The 20,466-nt window shown below is 41.4% G+C and overlaps 1 protein-coding gene across 5 annotated transcripts in view; it reads right to left on the bottom strand.

Annotated features, from left to right (window-relative positions):
• The window catches only part of abcc4 (ATP binding cassette subfamily C member 4 (PEL blood group)), a 471,758-nt gene that overhangs the window by 120,140 nt on the left and 331,152 nt on the right, over positions 1-20,466 (bottom strand). For all 5 annotated transcript variants that reach the window (XM_072577875.1, XM_072577874.1, XM_072577873.1 and 2 more), the window contains one exon: positions 2,287-2,376. In XM_072577875.1, coding sequence (XP_072433976.1) covers positions 2,287-2,376 — 90 coding nt within the window. The remainder of the gene's footprint in view (positions 1-2,286; positions 2,377-20,466) is intronic.

Below are 20,466 nucleotides of genomic sequence, written 5' to 3' on the forward strand. Positions count from 1 at the left end.
CAAAGAATACACTGAGAAACTACAGACCTATCAGCTTGTCATGAACAGTGAAAAAACAGGTGGAGACAATGATACATGATAAGATAAATATATGCTTAGAGAGAAAAGTATGTTAATACTAGACAGTCAACATGGCTTTGTCAAGGGCAGGTCATTTTCAATTTAGTTTTTTGATAAGGTGACACGGTTGGTAGATGATGGTAGTGCTGTCGATGTTGCATAGTTGGACTTTCAGAAAGCATGTGATATGGTATCACATGGCAGGTTGGTCTGCAAATTAGAAATGTTTGGGATTGATGGATCACTGGCAGCATGGATTAGAAGTTGGCCAAAAATAGGAAACAGGAGATAGGGGTAGATGGGCATTTCTCATATTGGGGATAAATCAAATGTAATACTCCCCAAGGATCAGTGTTGGGATTCTTTCTCTTTCTGGTTTACATAAATTATTGGGAGATGAGTATTGAGGGCAAAATTTCTAAATTTGCAGTTTATACTATCCTGGGGAGAATGGTGAATTGTGAGAATGATGCTGAGCGACTTCAAGAGGGACATTGACAAGTTGGCCAAATGGGCAGACCCCTGGCAAATAAATTTTCAATGCATAGAAATGTGAGCTAATGCATTTTGGTAGACGAAACACAGGCTCAATGGTACAACTTTGAGGGGAATATAGGGCCAGAGGGATCTCAGGGTTCACATACGTGATTCTCTGAAGGTGGCCAGATGAGTTAAACCAGTGGTTGAGGCAGCTAGTAGGATCCTTGGATTTTTAAATAGTGACATAAAGTATAAAAGCAAGGAAGTAATGCTTGACCTCTATAAATTTCAAATCAGACCACATTTGGAGTATTGCGTTCAGTTCTGGGCACCTTACTTAAGGAAATACATTAAAGTCCAGATGGAGTTCAAAGAAGATTTACTGGAATTGTACCAGGAATTAAGGATTTTGGAAACAAGGAAAGATGAGAGAGATTGGGCTTATTCTCCTCAGAGTAGAGGCAGTTAAAGGATGACCTTACTGAGGCGTTCAAAATCATGAAGAATCGTGACAGGGTAAAGAAGGATATTCTGTCTCCACTCGTTGATACGTCAGTAACTAGGGGTCACAATTTCAAGATTGTCAGCAAGAGAGCTGGGAGTGAGAGGAGGAGAAATTTCTTTACTCAGAGAGTTGTTAAGATTTGGAATTCACAGACTGGGAGAGTGGTGGAGGGGGATTCCATAGGAAGTCTCAAATGAGAGTTGTATATGTATTTAAAAGTGATGAAGTTAGAAGGTACAAAGATAAGGCTGGAAGTGGGACTAGCTGGGTAGCTATTTTGGGAGATACAATAGGTTGAGTGGCCTCCTTCTGTACTGTAAAATTCTATAATTCTAGTTAAAGAGAAAGAATTTGAAATATTTGATAAATTAAGTTCAGTGAGAAGGAAAGTAATGAAGGGATGGACCTTCTTTAAAGTGCAAAAACCACCACGGTCAGATGAATTGTATTTAGGGCTAAAAGAAATGTAGGGAGAAAACAGTGGATGCTCTGAGAATCATTTTCCAATCCTCACCAGATATAGACGAGGTACCAGAGAACTGGGAGTTTGCACATATATCATTAACCAAAACGGGTGCGAGGAATAGACCAGATAGGCTAGCCAGTTGGACCATTGAGAATGGACCAATTGCTGGAATCAATACTCTCAGATAGGATTCAATGTGAAGTTCTCCGATTCTACATTCACGAATAACTCAAAATACTGCAAAATTTAGAATTTTGAAATGAGTTACTAACGGGAATCTTTACAGGACCTCAATTTAGTGATATAAAATACCTTTCTGCTTTAATGCATTTGTGCTTGCAAACAGAGCAAGGCCATAATATTCCCCATCTTTGGAAATGACAGAAGGTGAGGAAGAAAAAGGAAAAAAAAAGAGACTGAACTGGTAATAGGGTGGAAGAGGAGGTACATTGCTGCGACTTCTGGTTCCAGATCCACATTCTTACTTTATAAAACTTTGTGGTGATGTTCTGCAGCAGTCCTTTTAAATACCTACTTGTTCTCCTAGTTTACCTGAATTCAGTATGTGTATACTCTCAGCTCATAATGATCACATACTCACACTGCTGAGGCTGTTCAGTGTCCAAACCACAGGCACCTTTTTAGCTTTCTCCACAAAATTGATTGGCAGCATATTTAATAACTTGCATGAACCAAGAACACATTAAAGCAAACTATATGTTTCAAAAACACACTGTTTGCAAGGTAAGGGATGATTTTGCAATGCACTTCCTACCTCTTCCAATGCATTCCATAGTGCTTCATCAGTGTGGTTATCAAAGGGATCCAGATTCTTCCTTACGGTACCAGTAAACAAAACTGGGTCCTGATAGCAAAAAGAAAATACTTTTGTATTTTGCACTCATGGAATAGAATATTTTTTTCTTTGATTTCAGTCAGATTCTTGAGAAAAATGAAAATTGAATGTCAAATTCTCAGCTCCATCACAAAATTACTGTCTGTATTAAAGCTGTATAAAAGGATACCAGAGTGAAGTCAAAATACGAGTCAACTTGAAACTTTGTTCAATCTGTGCAGATGCTGTTTAAACTGCTGAATATTTCCAGCCATTTTCTATTTTTATTGTTATAGCTCTTTGAGGATTAAGGAACATCCTTCACCAGCACAAAACAAGCTTTACCCATATTCAGCAATTTAACATGAAATGTCAAAAGATTTACTTCATATCTAGCTTCTTAGCAAATCTGCAAATGTGAAAATGCTGTTCGTTATTTTGCGTCAACAATAAGTGATAAGACTATGTGGTCCAGTCAATGAGTAAACTGCACAGGATAGTTGGATTAAAGATATCTAATTTTCTTTAGCATTTAGTTAAATTTTTAAACTGTCTCTGATTCAATTTTCAACAGATAGCTTATTTAAAACAAGCACAAATTATAAAAATCATTATACAGCAGAGCACATAAAACAAATTAAACTATTTTTATGAACAGTCAACATCTATAGGAATGTGGATTTCCTGGAATACATTTTTATGTATATGAAGCACACAGAAATAAAAGTACAAAGAACCTGCATTTTAAAAGTATCATAACATTTGTGTACTGAAATAAAATAAATTAATGGTCATGCAATAAACAGAGCAGGTTGTAAATGTGAGCATCATTTTCCATCATGTGATTTGTTGGTTTCTTGTAGTTGCCTTGCACTAGCATTTAAATACAATACAAAAATATCTTTAACTGTGTTATCAACAGTAGCATCAGTGTAGATGATAAAGACATTAGAGGAATTAGTGTTTTATAGTCCAGTGTTATCAGATAAATATGTGAAGCATTTGGATTAGATAAAAGGCTGTTAAAAGATAAAATAAATTTACTGTCTCCAAGACACACATCAATGTTTTATTTTGGGACACCTAAAATACTAAAATGAACCTGTCAATTGTTTTTGCATTGGCAAAAATTGGGAGGCAATGGCCTAGTGGTATTATCACTGAACTATTAACCCAGAGACAAAGGTAATGTTCTAGGGACTCAGGTTCGAAACCTGCTATGGCAGACAGTGGAATTTAAATTAAATATATAAAAGAAATCTGGAATTAAGCATCATGATGACCATGAATACATTGTAAGAAAAACCCATTTGGTTCACTAATGTCCCTTAAGTAAGGAACTTGCTATCCTTACCTGATCTGGCCTACATGTGACTCCAGGCCCACAGCAATGTGGTTGTTCCTTAACTGCCCTCTGGGAAATTAAGGATAGGCAATAAATGCTGTCTAGTCAGTGACACCCTCATCCATGAATGCATAAAGAAAATAACACTTGACATTATCCCATATGGCTGCTATTTCATGTGTTATTTCAAGTAACTTTAACTTTTTATGACGTGGAGGTGCCAGTTTTGGCCTGGAGTGGATTTTTATGTCAGCTCTGCAGAGGGTTTACAGGTGGACAAGTTAATCTGATCATTTACTTCAGGCAAAATTTAAGGAAGGCATGATATTCCTTGTTTTAATTTTGTTTTAAATAGTAAAGACTAGAAAATATTATACCTGCAGATAAATTCAGCAGTGAAGTGTTCCTTTTTCCTGACTTGATTGGTGATGCACAAGAAGAAGCGGGAGTTGTGAGTCTGTCGCTAACCTGTCACTAACACTGCAAAATATTCAGGCTCAGCTTTAAGTAGATACTGGGGACAACAGATGGGCTTCAATGGGATCCTCATCTGCACATTGGAGTTCATCATGGAACAAGGTTGCTTGCCAGCAGTATGAAAGGAGCAAATGGCCTCACATTAATTACAAAGCTTTCAGGCTCCAATGAACTGGGAAATTCTGATCCAAAAAACAGATATTGCTGGGAAAACTCAGCAGGTTTGGCAGCGTGTGTACAGAGAAATCAACATTAATGTTTTGGATCCAGTCTTCTTCAGAACTGGTAGTTCTGAAAAGAAAGTTAAGTTTTCGTGTAGAAGATGGGCGGTGGAGGTTTTTTGGGGGGGGGTGGAAATGGGCAAGGGACAAGGATTACACGCCATGTAATGAATAGAAAAATGAACAATTGCACAGATAAAGGAGTGGATATCAGTCAGCCTTGGAGAATGAGTAACAGCAAATTTTGATCTTAAACTATGAGGGCATTTATCACCCACCCCTAATTGCTCAGTAGGCAGTTAACAGTCAACCACATTGCTATGAGTTTGGAGTCACATGGTAAAGATGGCAGTTTATTTCCCTAAAGGATATTAGTGAACCAGATGGGTTTTGCCTGGCAATTGACAATAGATTTGTGGTGATGTTTAGGTAATAATTCCAGATTTTTTTATCGGATTCAAATTCCACCATCTGCTGTGACAAGATTTGAAGCCAGGTCCCTAGAACATGAGTTGAGTCTCTGGATTAACAGTGCAGTGATAATACCACAAAGTCATCATCTCCACTACATTGTATTTTTCCAAGTTAGGATTGTGAGTGGCTTGGAGCAGAAGTTGCTACTGGTGGTGTTCCCACATATCCACTGCTCTTGGTCAGCCTGAAGATGAAGGTTATATGTTTGGAAGTGCTGTTGAAGGTGTGTTGGTGAGTTACTGCAGTATATTTTGCACTAATATAAACAGTGATCAGTCTGAGTGAATGGTGGTGCGAATGAATGCTTAGGTTGGTGGATAGGATGCTAATCAGTGGATTATTTTATCTTGGTTAGTATCAAGCTTCTCCAGTTGTTGGAGGTTCACTCATCTAGGCAAGTGGAGCGTTTTCTGTCACATTACTGATTTACAGGAATAACCAGGGAAATTACAGGCCAGTGAGCTTTAGGGAAATTATCGGATTCTGAGGGACACAATTTACTCATGCTTAGAAAAATATGGACTTATTAGAGAATGGCAGCATAGCTTTGTGTAGGGTAGGTCATGTCTCACACACCTGAGTTTTTGAGGAAATGATAAAGATGATTAAAGAGAGCAGGGTGGTAGATGTTGTCTATGTGGACTTTAGAAAAGCCTTTGACAAGGTTCTTCATGGCAGGCTGATAGGTGAAGTCACATGGGATCCATGGTGAGCTGGTAAGATGGATGCATAGAGGGTGGTAAATACCTGGAATATCTTGCCAGAGGTGGTGATGGTATGATACATTTAAGAGGCATCTTGAATTGTAGGGAATAGAGAAGTATGGAGAATGTAGAGGCATAATTTAGAAAGGCATAATGTGTTGGTGCAGTCTTGGTGAGCCAAAGGATCTGTTTGTGTGTTATACTGTTCTTTGTTCTTTATGCCTTGTAGGTGGTGGACAGAACTTGAGGAGTCAGTGTTGAGTTGCTAACTACAGAACACCCCGATTCTAATCTGGTTTTGTAGCCGCAAAGTTTACTTATATGGATGTCCGGTTCAGAGTTTGGTCAATGATCTCTGCTGGATGTTAACAATGAAGGATTCAGGAATGGTAATGCCATCTGAATGTCAAGGGAAGCAGATTTGGTCCTTCTTTGTTGCAGGTAGTCATTGCATAGGACCCATGTAACAAAAATATTATTTGCCATTTATCAGCCCAAACCTGGGGATATCGTCTTTAGATATATATCAATCAGGAGCAGAAGTAGGCCAATTGCCTTTGAGTTGAGTGTGGTGCTTGCAAAGCACAGGTCAGGCAGCATTCAAAGAGCAGGAAAGTTGATGTTTCGAGCGTAAGCTCTTCATTAGGAAGGGACCAGATATGTTTTGCTCCTGCCCAGTTTTGAGGTAACAGCCTTCATGCGATCCATGCTTGTTCAGGATCTATCCAAACTTTGTACGTCACAAGACCTGATGTCATGTCGACTTTGCCTCATATCCATGCAGGGCCATTTCTGTGGTTTCAACATCAAACTTCGTCTCATGTAATAAATTGTCTCTCTCACTTAGAGAGGCACGTGGCCAGCATGAGTGTTCCTGCTGCCATTTCACTCTCCGAAAGCCCATGTCTGAAAATATCAGGTTTAAACCGGTGAGGAGTCTTCTTCCCATCAAAAACTCTGGAGTAGCTGTCCCTGCTTTCCCTAGAGTATTAGAGGCTGAGGGGTGACATTAGAGAGGTTTCTAAAATAATGAGGGACTTGGAGAGGGCATATAGACAAGGTTTTTTTCCCTGGGTTGGGGAATCCTGAACTAAAAGGGACCTAAGGGGCAACTTTTTCATGCAGAGGGTGGTACATGTATGGAATGAGGTGCCAGAAGAACTGGTAGGGGCTGGTACACTGGCAACATTTTAAAAGGGTATATGAATCGGAAGGGTTGAAAGGGATATGGACAAAGTGCTTGCAAATGGGACTAGATTAGTTTAGGATATCTGGTTGGCATGGACGAGTTGGAACAAAGGGTCTGTTTTTGTGCTGTACACTTCTACGAGTCCATATGAAGAAAGACTGGATTGACTAGGCTTGAACTCATTGGAATTTATAAGAATGAATAGGGTCTCATAGAAACTAATAAAAACCTTATGGAGATGAACAGCTTAGATGCGGGAAGAATGTCCCTGATGTTGGAGAAGTTCAGAATTAGAGGTCACAGTCTAAGAATAAGGGTTACACCATTCAGGACTGAGATGAGGAAGCATTTCTACACTCAGAGTTGTGAACCTGTGGAATTTGCTTTCACAGGAAGCTATTGGGGCCAACTCAGATATATTCCAGAGGGAGCTGGGCATGGCCCTTGCAGCTATAGGGATCAAGGAGTATGCAGAGAAAACAAGAATGGGAAACTGAGATTATGTGATCAATCATGATCATATTGAGTGGTGGTGCAGGCTCAAACAGCCAAATGGTCAACTCCTGCACCTATTTTCTACATTTGCATGTTTCTGTACTTGCATGAGGGTTGGTCCTATAATTAAACAGGAACGGGGACAGTTTGTTATGAAGTAAAGCTGTGGGCTGTTTCTTTAAGCCTGTCTTCATTGCCTGGACTGTTCTTTCTGCCAGACCATTGAATGATGGATGGTATGGAGCTGTCAGAACATGTCAAATGCTACTCGACTTTCGGAAATACTCAAAATCCCCGCTGGTAAATGACATCCCATTTTCTGTGACCAATACTTTCAAGATGTAGAGGTGCCAATGTTGGATTCGGATGGACAAAGTCAGAAGTCACATGACACAGGTTATAGTCCAACAGGTATATTTCACCCTATATGACAATGAAACAGTGCTCTGAAGCTTGTGATTTCAAATAAGCCTGTTGGACTATAACCTGTTGTCGTGTGACTTTTGACATCATAATTCTGAGAGTCCACTTATCGTGAACGATGCACACAGCTTTTTAATCATTATTCCTGAGTTTGCTGAGTGAATATCCAACCACTTTGAATGCGCATCCACAACAACCAAAAACATTGAGCCCACAAGAGGACTGGCATAGTCAGCGTGCAACTGAGACCAAAGTTTACCTGGCCATTCCCATGTATCTGGGGGCACTGTTGATAGTAAAAGGTTTTGTCCTTGTTGGCACTCTAGATACTGCCCCATCATCATAGCTATGTTGGTATCAAATCCTGACCACCAGACATAGTTGCTTGCCGACATCTTCATTTTGGAAACTCCCGGATGATCCTGGTGGAGTTCGGTCAGTAGCTGATAACGACCTTTACTCACAACAATCACTTTTCCTCCCATAGTAATATGCCATCCTCTACAGTGATCTAGTCTCGCATGGTCCAGAACAATTTCTATTCTGGTTCTCTTGGCCCCATCAGGTGTTTTAATTTTGCAAGGATGGGATCTTTTTGTGTCCTCGGTTAGATACTGTCAGCGTAGACCAGAAGGGTGTCCAGAAAGTTTAAAACCAGAACGGACTCTTCCAGGGGAGGCATTGCCGGTGGTGTATCTGCTGGTGGGAGACAGGTCAAAGGATCCGCATTTGTCACATGGTCTCCTGGATGACATTCCAACTTGTAATTGGAGTAAGGGCCCATCGCTGAATTCGACCAATTGTAGGAAGGCGTGGCTCATGTCCAACTTCGTGAAGGACAGCAACCCCCCCCCCCACAATTTTGTTTACAAGTCCTCTATGCGCGGAATTGGGTATTTGTCCAGCACCGATAGTGGTCTACTGTCTGCTTAAAATCCTCACAAAGGTGAATTGATTTGTCAGGCTTCACAACTAGTACCACTGGTGCTGCCCATTTCGCTTTTTTGTACTGGTTTGATGACTCCTTCGCTTTCCAGCCTCCTGGATTCTCCCTCTGCCAGTTGTCTTAACCTCATCAAAAATCCTGATATGGATTTCCCTGGTTCTCAAACTGTTCAATAAAACTGATAGCATATCAGAATTAGGAGACGGCATGGGGTTGTAATATTCTTGAACTAAATCGGTTAAATCTTGAAAGGTTTTAGCATTTGATGCCTCAGGGAAAGTTGGCTCCTAACGACCAAAAACTGCTGTAGGTTCACAAGCAGTCAGAAGGATAATCCGTTGCTTTTCATTTGGCCTAATGTCACCTGCCCAGAAGAAACTGTGCATTTTTTCCACATACTGAGCCCCATTGTTGACGGCAGGATCGAACGAATCAAGCTACCTATGATGCCAGAAATGTTTATCCCAACTCAAAGATAATTGTTGAGAGCGAAATCATCTTCAGGAGCGTACTGTTTTCCCTTGTCACCACTGAAATAACTGCACAAGAGTGAGTATCCTGTCCCCAAGATTGGAGTATATGTAAGAAGAGGTTCGTCAAACTTGGGTTGTTTTCGCTGAAGGGTGGAAGGTTGAGGGGCAACCCGACAAATATATAAAATCATGAGGGGCACGAATTGGATAGTCAGATTCTTTTTCCCAGCGTGGAAATGTCAAATACCAGGTGCATAGATTTTAGATGAGAAGGGAAAATTTTAAAGAAGATATGCAAGGCAAGATTATTTACAGAGGATAGTAGGTGTCTCGAGCGTGCTGCCAGGTAGGGTGTTAAAGCAGACATAATAGAGACATTTAGAGACATTTAGACAGACACATGAACACTCAGGGAATCGAGGGATATGGACCACGTGCAGGCATGTGAGATTAATTTATATTAGCAGCGTGGTCACCGAAAGGGCCTGTTCCAATGCTGCCTGTTCTATGTTCTAGAAATCAGGTTGGATTAAAAAGATCTAATCCTAATGTGTGTGATTTTAAAAGGATATGTTGTTTTGTGGACGTTGGAGAACTCCATCAGGTGACAAGTTGCTAAAGTGCATATTTAACTTACAAAAAAATATTTCTATAGTATAATAAGTATTGATATTCAGTATCTGATTGGCTGCTTTTAGACAGTCTGAGACTATTCCATTGTTTCTAAAATAAGGATTTTTTTGCATACTGTTTCAAGTGTTTGAAAATAATGTACCTGGTTGGCCATTCTCCTATCATGGGAAATAGTTTAATCTTTTTTTAGAACATAGAACATTCGGCCCTCAATGTTGCACTGGCCTGTGGAATTAATGTGAAGCCTATCTATCCTACACTATTACATTTTAATCCACATGTTTATCCAATGACCATTTAAATATCCTTAAAGCAGGCAAGTCTACTACTGTTGCAGGCAATGTGTTCCATGCCCATGCAACTCTATGAGTAAAGCAACTACCTCTGACATCTGTCCTATATCTATCACCCCTCAATTTAAAGCAAGGCCCCCTCATGCTAGCCATCACCATTCAAGAAAAAGGCTCTCTCTGTCCACCCTATCTAATCCACTGCTTATCTTGTATGTCTCAATTAAGTCACCTCTCAACCTTCTTCTCTCTAACGAAAACAGCCTCAAGTCCCTCAGCCTTTCCTCATAAGACTTTCCCTCCATGCCAGGCAACATCCTAGTAAGTCTCTGCTGAACCCTTTCCAAAGTTTTCACATCCTTCCTATTATGCAGTGACCAGAACTGCATGCATACTCCAAGTGTGGCTGCACCAGAGTTTTGTACAGCTGCTGCATGACATTGTGGCTTCGAAAGCTAATGCCTCTACCAATAAATGAGAACACATTGTATGCCTTCTTAACAACCTTATCAGGTATGTCGAACTTGAGAGAATGGGTGAGATTCTGAATGATTACTTTGCATCAGTGTTCACTGAGGAGAGGAACATGATGAATGTTGAGATTCGAGATAGAAGTTTGATTAGTTTGGATCACATTGACATAAGTAGGGAAGATGTGTTGGGTAGGCTAGAGGTTATGAAGGTGGACAAATCCCAGGACCTGATGGGATCTATCCCAGGTTGCTGAGGGAGGCCAGAGAGGAAATAGCTGGGGCCCTGACAGATATCTTTGTGGCATCCTTAAATACAGATGAGGTGCTGGAGGGCTGCTCATGTTGTCCCCTGTACAAGAAGGGTAGTAGGGATATTCCGGGTAACTACAGACCAGTGAGCCAGACGTCAGTGGTGGCAAAATTGCTGGAGAAGGTACGAAGGGATAGGATCTATTTAGATTTAGAGAAGGATGGGCTCATCAGTGATAGGCAACATGGGAGATCGTGCCTTACCAACTTAATAGAGAGTTCTTCGAGGAAGTGACCAAGTTGATAGATGAAGGAAGGGCTGTTGATTGTCATATACATGGACTTTAGTAAGGCGTTTGATAAGGTTCCCCATGGTAGACTAATGGAGAAAGTGAAGTCACATGGTGTTCAGGGTGTTCTAGCTAGGTGGATAAAGAACCGGTTGAGCAGCAAGAGACAGAGAGTAGTAGTTGAAGGGAGTTTCTCAAAATGGAAGAAGATGGCCAGTGTTGGGACTATTGTTTGTTGTAAACATAAATGATCTGGAAGAGGGCACTGTTGGTATGATCACAAGTTTGCAGATGACATAAAGATTGGTGGAGTAGCAGACAGCATAAGGGACTGTCAGAGAATACAGGAGGATATACATAGACTGGAGAGTTGGGTGGAAAAGTGGCAGATGACTTTCAATCCAGAAAAATGTGAGGTGATGCATTTAGGCAAGACTAATTCTAGAGTGAATTATACAATGAAAGGAAGAGCCTTGGGAAAAGTTGATGGGCAGAGAGATCTGGGAGTGCAGGTCCATTGTACCCTGAAGGTTGCTGCACAGGTGGACAGAGTACTCAAGAAGGCATATAGTATGCTTGCCTTCATTGGACGGGGTATTGAGCATAAGAGCTGGCAAGTTAAGTTAACATTGTACATGATATTGGTTTGGCCGCATTTAGAATACTGCGTACAGTTCTGGTCGCCACATTACCAAAAGGATGTGGACGCTTTGGAGAGGGTGCAGAGAAGGTTTATGAGGATGTTGCCTGGTATGGAAGGTGCTAGCTATGAAGAAAGGTTTATTTTCATTAGAAAAAAGGAGATTGAGGGGGGCTCTAATTGAGGTTTACAACATCATGAAGGGTATAGACAGGGTGGATAGAGACAAGCTTTTTCCCAGGGTGAAGGATTCAATAACGAGAGGTCACACTTTCAAGGTGAGAGGTGGAAAGTTTAAGGGGAATACACATGACAAGGACTTCTTCACACAAAGGGTGGTGTGTGTTTGGAACGCATTACCAGCAGAGGTGGTAGAGGCAGGCACGGTAGATTCCCAGGGTGAAGGATTCAATAACACTTTCAAGGCAAGAGGTGGAAAGTCTAAGGGGGATACATACAGTGAGTACTTCACACAGAGGGTGGTGGGCATTTGGAATGCGTTGCCAGCAGAGGTGGTAGAGGTAGGCACTGTAGATTCATTTAAGATGCGTCGAGACAAATGCATGAGTAGGTGGGGAACAGAGGGATACAGATGCTTAGGAATTGACCGACAGGTTTAGATGGTACAGTTGGATCGGCTCAGGCTTGGAGAGCCGAAGTGCCCGTTCCTAGACTGTAAATTTTCTTTTTTTTTGTTCTTTGTTCAAGTTGAAAGAACTTTGTACAGATATTAGTGTAACTCATGACAAAAGGAAAAATTGAGAGATTGTCCAAAACGTTATTCTGCTTCTGAAGATATTCTACTCACACAAGCTACTATCAATGGGATTTCATCCTGGAACAGTTGGATTTGGCTGGGATCAGGGATCGTCCGAAGGGTGGCATGGTGGCCTCACAGCACCAGGGAATTGGGTTCGATTCCAGCCTTGGGCGACTGTCTGTGTGGAGCTTGCACATTCTCCCCCTGTCTGCATGAGCTTCTAATGGGTGCTTCAGTTTCCTCCCACAGTCCAAAGCTGTGTAGGTTAGGTGGATTGGTCATGCTAAATTGTCCATAGTATTCAGAGATTTCTAGGTTAGGTGCATTAGCCAGGGGTAAATGTAAGGGAACAGGTCTGGGAAGTTTGCTCTTTGGAAGGTTGCTATGGACTTGTTGGGCTGAAGGGCCTATTTCCACACTGCAGGAATACTATAAAAAAACCTGGGTGGCAATGTTTAGAGATTCTTTTAAATATCAAAATCATTCATGATTTTAAACATAGAATTGTCTCTTAAAAGTCTCTACACTAATAACACTAACTTCAACTTCTCGATCCTGTGCACATTTCTGAAATTCTTCATCCTATATACTATATTAGTATATCTCCCATTGCAGCATCTCTAAAGCCTTGACATTCTTCATAAAATGCAGTTCTCAAGAACTGAATACAATACTCCCACTCAGTAATTTACATACGTTCACCATAACTTACTTGCTCGTGTTTTGCCTCTATTGGTAAAACTCAATATGCTTCCTTTTCAATATGTATACCTTTCTAATAGTGACTTGTCCTGCCTCTGTCAAAACATTTATCAGCATAAAACACCAGGTCTTGCTGTTGCTGCACCTTTAATTGAAATTAACTGTTCCATTTAATCCTCTTTCTTTCCAAAATATTTTATTTCACACTTTGCAGTAAATTTCATTTGCAATATGTCTGGCAATTTCACCAGTCTATCTTCCATGATAACTGCTTGCATCCTTAGCGTGCTTTATTATTGGTTGAGATATTGTGTCGTCAACTTTCTGTCCTTTAGCAACTTCTGTGTCATGGTTGCCACTGGCTCGTTAATCCGGCATGTTTTCATTATCCAATAAGTGTATTATCTGGCACTTTATTAAAAACCTTTGAAAGGTGATGTACAAAACACTACAGTGCACTACCCTCATCAAATTCTCTATTTCATTTTTAAAACTGTTTCGTGTTAGCCTAACATGATTTTGTCTTTAATAAATCTGTGCTGCCACGCTTTATTAACTCATAGTCTGTAACTATATTATATTTATCCCAGATTAATGGGAATTGACAGAAAAAAGTACCTGTTGCCCTCTGGCAATGACAAAACACATAGAAGCCATCTACACAAATTACAAAGACTATTTATTTCCCAAGGACAATCTCACAGTGGAACCAACTGCCAAGGGAAATAGTCACAGCACAGCCCTATTACTTAAAATCTTCAAGACACATCTTCAGATTATTTCTGTTTATATGTTTTCAAAATCAGGATGACCATCACAGCAGTTGATGTCTGGTTTAGCCAGCACTAAAACACAAAATAGTTACAGTACAGGAACAAACCCTTTGGAACACCAAGTCTATGCTGACCTTGATACCATTTTAAACTAATCCTTCTTTGCCACTGTTTCCACTCGCGTTCCTACTTTCAGGCAGCTTTGAACGTGTCCCTTAAGGTCTCTTTGCATATCAATGCTCCTAAGGGTCCTGCCAAATTTAACAGAAACACTTCACACTAAATTTTTGATATAATGCTTTACAATATAAATAGTAGTGCAGGCTTATTAAAATATTAAATATCAATAGTTTAGAGCTTTGATAATTGAATAGACCCAAATTGCTTGTCAAGTTCTTTGAAACTGCAATCAAACTACAAACTAGCTCACATAATGCCTTCTGTGTTTGTTTATTCTTGAAATCTTCAGTTAAGCAAAAATCAACCAATCAGATCTTTAAACAACTAATTATTTGCAGAAGGAATAATCAGTGAACAGAATACATGCTTTTACAGTTAGGCACTGATAAAACCATATTAGCCCTATCTTAGCAAAGAAACAACTTAATTTCAAGATTCAAGTATGGTCATATGCAAGCCTTTGCCATTTTCATGTGAATTTTATAATAATGGCATGTTTCTTTCCAAATAAGTTTGACGTATCTTTCTGTTGCAGGACCATACAACTTAGGGACAGGAAAAGGTCATTTGACATTTGAGATTGTGCTGCCATTCAAGTTTGTAGTCTTTACTTCACTTTATTGTTTGCTCCCATAATCTCCCTTGTTTATTAAAAATCTACTTCAGCCTTTGAGCGAGTTGAATGAATAGTTGAATGAATCTGCATCTAATGCTTTCTGGGAATAAGATTTTTACATGTCAACTATTGTCGGAGAGAAAATAAAACTTCTCATCTCCCTCTAAAAAGGATGACCTCTTATTCTTAACCCCTAGCTCCTTCCGCTCCACCCAATGAAGGAGCAGTGCTCCAAAAGCTTGTGATTTCAAGTAAATGTGTTGGACTATAACCTGGTGTCGTGTGACTTCTGATTTTGTCCACCCCCAATCCAACACTGCACACACTACTTTGGATGTGGTCTTACCAGCTGCAGTAATACTTCCCGACTTTATATCTAATTTACCTTACAATAAAGGCCAAGTTTGATTTACCTCCCCAATGACTTGTACCTGTAAATTGCATTTTTGCGATTCATATACCAGGACACCTAGAACCCACTGGACCTTTTGAGTTCTGCAGTAAAATAAATAGTATACCATTTTTCTACTTTTTTTGTCAAGATTTCAAGTTCTTACTTTCATATTATACTCCATCTTCCAAATGTATGCCTACCTATCTTGGTGTCATTGGCAAATTTAACTGCCATGCATTACATCCCTTCTTCCAAATTATTGACATAGACTGTTAAGTAGTGAAAGTTACAGCACTGATCTCCATGGCATTTTATTATTTAGAAATTGCCAACCCAAGAAAGATGTACTGGTCTTGATTTTCTGTTTCCTGTAATGAAACAATTCTCTCGAGGCAGCTTGAGCTATGTTTTTCCTAATTATATACTTGTAGAAAGATTTAATACATTTGATAGACAGACATTCACATACTGGATCAGGCAATAGAGATTTTGAGACTTTTAGATTTATAATTGCTTTATTGTTAAACTATAGTTAGGTTTCTACCCATTCCATCTGGATTCTCTACCGATCTAGAAGCCAATTCCCCTACATTTTATTTAAACAACTGATTCAGAGATGATTCAAGGATCACAAGATGCCTTTCAGTTTTAAATTTTTCATGAAAAGACCAAGTTTTAGCACATCAAAACTTGAATCTGGTCTGGTCTGTGTGCTCAGCCAGTTGAACAGTCTGACAAGACTCTTTAACTGTTCCAACACATCCTTGGTTTGAACTGCACTTTCTGTCCATATCTAGGACAACTAATTGTGATAGGGCTGAGATATTCCATGTACAACTGTTGAGGTAGGATGAGATATGAAAAGATGCTTAAGATGTGTAGGTTAACTGGATTGGCCATGCTAAATTGTCCCTTAGTGTTCAGGGATGTGCAGTTTAGGTGGAAGCACAATCCTATGAGTCCTGACAAAATTTCAACAATAGTACTGAAGATCTGTGCTGCAAAATTTGTTGCTCCCTTAGCTAAGCTGTTCCATGACAGTTACAACACTGGCATCTAGCAGACAAGGTGAAAAATTGTTCAGGGATGCCCTGTACACAAAAAGCAAGACAAATCAACCTGGTCAATTACTGCTCCATCAGTCTACTCTCGAACAACAGTAACGTATTGGGAGGTGTCATCAACAGTGCTATCAAGCACCACCTTCTCAGCAAAAACTTGCTCAGTGACACCCAATTTGAGTTCTGCCAGCTCCTGATCTCATTATAGCCTTAGTGCAAATATGGGCAGAAGAGTTAAATTCCAGAGGTGAGGTGAGGTGAGGTCTGAAATGAAAGTGACAGTCCGTGAAATCAAGACCACATTTGACAGAGTGTGGCAAGGAGCTTTAGCAACTAGAATCAATGGGTTTCAGGAGGAAAGCTCTTTGTTGGTTGAAGTCGTACCTGGCACAAAGGGAGATTACATTTTAATTTACGTTCCAAGTCCCTTTAGTCTGCTTGTATGATCTCATCCCTTTTTTTTAAACCTCTGTCGTTGGTATGTGCAATAACCACCGGTTGTTCACCTTCCCCTTTTAGAATGCCTTGCAGCCGTTTCATGACATGCTTGGCCCTGATAACAGGGAGACAGCTTGGCATTCTGGAGTTTTGTCATGGCAGAAGTGATGCCTGTACATTCCTCTTATTATTGAATCCCTTATTAATATAGCCCTGCCATTCTTTGTCTTCTCTTCTTGTACACCACAGTGACAGACAGTGCCATGGAGTTTGCTTCCGCCACTATCATAAGGAGTTGTCTCCCTAACTGCATCCGAAACAGTATCTGTAAGCAAGCAGGGTGGCCACAGGGGACTCGAGCATCACCTGCTATTTTGTACTAGCATCATACAATACAGAAGAGGCCCTTCGGCCCATTAAGCCATTAAGTACGATCAAAGCTACACTTCTCCCGCTTTCCAGCACTAGGCCCGTAGCTTTCAATACTATTATTCTGCCTGGTGGTCACCTATCCGCTTTCTGACTGTTCAGTCTGTACCGCCTGTGTGACCACCTCAACTACTCATTTTCTACGGCAATCTCAGCACCATAGATGCTCCATAGTAAGTCCACCTGCTGGTCCAAAATGTGGTTTGACAGTAGCAGCAGCTGCACACACTGTCTGCATGTGGTCAGTGGGTCACTGGAAGTGTCCATGACAATAGACAATAGATGCAGGAGTAGGCCATTCAGCCCTTCGAGCCTGCACCGCCATTCAATATGATCATGGCTGATCTTTCTCAATCAGTATCCTGTTCCAGCCTTATCTCCATAACCCTTGATTCCACTATCTTTAAGAGCTCTATCCAATTCTTTCTTAAATGAATCCAGAGACTGGGCCTCCACTGCCCTCTGGGGCAGAGCATTCCACACAGCCACCACTCTCTGGGTGAAGTAGTTTCTCCTCATCTCTGTCCTAAATGGTCTACCCCGTATTTTTAAGTTGTGTCCTCTGGTTCGGCACTCCCCCATCAGCGGAAATATGTTTCCTCCTGCCAGAGTGTCCAATCCTTTCATAATCCTATACGTTTCAATCAGATCCCCTCTCAGTCTTCTAAACTCAAGGGTATACAAGCCCAGTCGCTTCAGTCTTTCCGTGTAAGGCAATCCTGCCATTCCAGGAATTGACCTCATGAACCTACGCTGCACTCCCTCAATAGCCAGAATGTCTTTCCTCAAATTTGGAGACCAGAACTGTACACAGTACTCCAGGTGTGGTCTCACCAGGGCCCTGTACAGCTGCAGAAGCACCTCTTTGCTTCTATACTCAATTCCTCTTGTTATGAAGGCCAGCATGCTATTAGCCTTCTTCACGACCTGCTGTACCTGCATGCTTGCCTTCATTGACTGGTGGACAAGAACACCCAGATCTCTCTGAACAGCCCCTTTACCTAATTTGATACCATTGAGGTAGTAATCTGCCTTCCTGTTCTTGCTTTGACTTTGCGCATAGCACAGGGGGACCATATTATTGCTGCAGCTCTGCTGCCATGACTTCTGTTTGGATTAAGATTGTTAATTACCTGCTTTGAAGAATATTAAATTATGCTAGGGACCTTATTTCACTTCAAAAGCTCTCACTGCAACACAAAGTCCTTGTCTTAAGTCACTGGACAATGTACTTTAAGTCTTAACTTTACTTCCTGTGTGTGACTTTTATTATCTCATTAAACTGACCAGAGATCCAACTAAATCCAACTACATCTACTTGTTTAAAAATATACACTTTTGTAATTTAAAGTTATTTGGAGTCGATCCCAAAGCGCAATTTCTGACTAATCAAAGAATTCTACTATTCTCACTCTTTGAATTTATTACTGTGTCTTGATCCCAGTGCAAACTACTGCCATGTAGGCCCAGTCCTTCTCCAACTCCCAAAGTATGTGGCATAGGGCTCAAGCTTCGAGCCTCTTTACAGCCTCCCACTCTGAGCTGGTCCATTGCAGGTCTGTATGTCCCACTGCATCCTGACTCTCAAGCTAAGGTTTTGCACCAATCAGCTGCTTTCCTTGCACTTGTGGTCTCAAACCACTGTTGGTTGCAATGTAGGTAGGCCTCTCGTTCCACACCTTTTTTCCTCTCCTGATTATCTTTTTCTCTGGAGACTTTTTTCTGGCAGTAAACCTTAATTAAATCACTCTCTGCCAGAAAACCCACTTTTCCCAAGTTTGTTACTCCTATCTCAGTCTCAATCAGACAAAGTCTCCCCCACACTGACATAAGGCTTATTATGACCGGAAGGGGCCAACGCCAAAACGGAGCGAGCTCTCTCAGGCTAGTCAAGCAAAACCTTGATATAGTCATAATGATGGAATCATGTCTTACAGATAATAGGTTACCGACCCTCCGAAGAGTAACCCACCCTGTCCCATTTCCCTGCTGTACATTTTCTAATGCACCTGTGGGCAACTTAGCATGGCCAATTCACCTGACCTGCACATCTTTGGATTGTGGGACAAAACCAGAGCACCCGGAGGAAACCCATGCAGACACAGGGAGAATATGCAAACTCCACACAGACAGTCACCCAAGGTTGGAATCGAACTAGGGTTCCTGGCGCTGTGAGGCTGCAGTGCTAACCACTGAGCCACCGTGTCGTCCAATGTCACAGACGCTTCCATTGCCACCCCTAGGTGTGTCCTATCTCACTGCAGGTCACACACAGTAGATGTGGTGATACTTTGGTATACAGTCAGGATGGAACTGCTCTGGACGCCCTCGACTTTGACACTGAACCCATGAAGTCTTGTGCTATCAAGACAAACATGATAAAAAAAACTCCTGCTGGCCACTGTGTCATCCCCACCACCCCTCACGCTTCCCCCATCAGCAACTGATGAACCAATATTTCGGCATGCTAAAAAACACTTGGAAGAAGCATGGAGTGTGACAAGGATGCAGCATGTATTCAAGGTGAGGTACTTCAGTTTCTCATAACCAAAGGTGGCTTAGTAGTGCCACTACTGACTGAGCTGGTTGAGTCCTAATGGATATATCTGCTAGACTGGCTCTGTGCAGTTGGTGAGGGGGAAATGAAAGAGAAAAACAAACCTGACTACATTCTCACCAATTTGCCAGGTGCAGATGCACCTGTCCATGACAGTATTGGTAAAAGTTGAAAAGTGTGGTTCTGGAAAAGCACAGCAGGTCAGGCAGCATTCTAGGAGCAGGAGAGTTGGCGCTTTAGGCATAAGCCTGACCACATCAGCAAAGTGGGGAGAGGAAGGGAGCGAAGAGACAAACGGGAGGGTTGGGGCTGGGGGAGATAATTGGGAAAGCGATAGGTAGATGCAGATGGGGAGGTGATTGTGATAGATTGGTGGGGAAGGGGGAGAGGGTAAGTGGGAAGGAAGATGTACAGGTGGGACAGTTCAAGAGGGCGCTGAGTTGCAGGGTTGAGGTGAGGGGGAGAGATTTGGAAACATCTCAAGGCAGAAGATGAGGCGCTGTTCCTCCAATCGTCAGGTGGATTTGGCGGTGGAGGAGGCCCGGGACTTGCATATCCTTGGTGGAGTGAGAGGGGAAGTTGAAGTTGTGGGCTATAGGGTGATGGAGTTGTTGGGTATGTGTGTCCCAGAGATTTTGGCTGAACTGCTCCATGAGTTGGCATTCTGTCTCCCAGATATAGAGGAGAACACATTGAAACTACTTCAACTCTTCCTCCTACTCCACCAAGGACATGCAAGTATTGGGCTGCCATCTGACGACTGGAGGAAAAATGTCTCATCTTCCACCTCGAAACTGTTCAACCACATGGCATCAGTGTTGTTTTACCAGTTTCCAAATCTCCCCTCACCTCACCTCATCCCAGATCCAATTCTCCATTTCAGAGCAC

The sequence above is a fragment of the Chiloscyllium punctatum genome, chromosome 9 (genome assembly GCF_047496795.1).
Source record: "Chiloscyllium punctatum isolate Juve2018m chromosome 9, sChiPun1.3, whole genome shotgun sequence".
Classification (NCBI taxonomy): domain Eukaryota; kingdom Metazoa; phylum Chordata; class Chondrichthyes; order Orectolobiformes; family Hemiscylliidae; genus Chiloscyllium; species Chiloscyllium punctatum.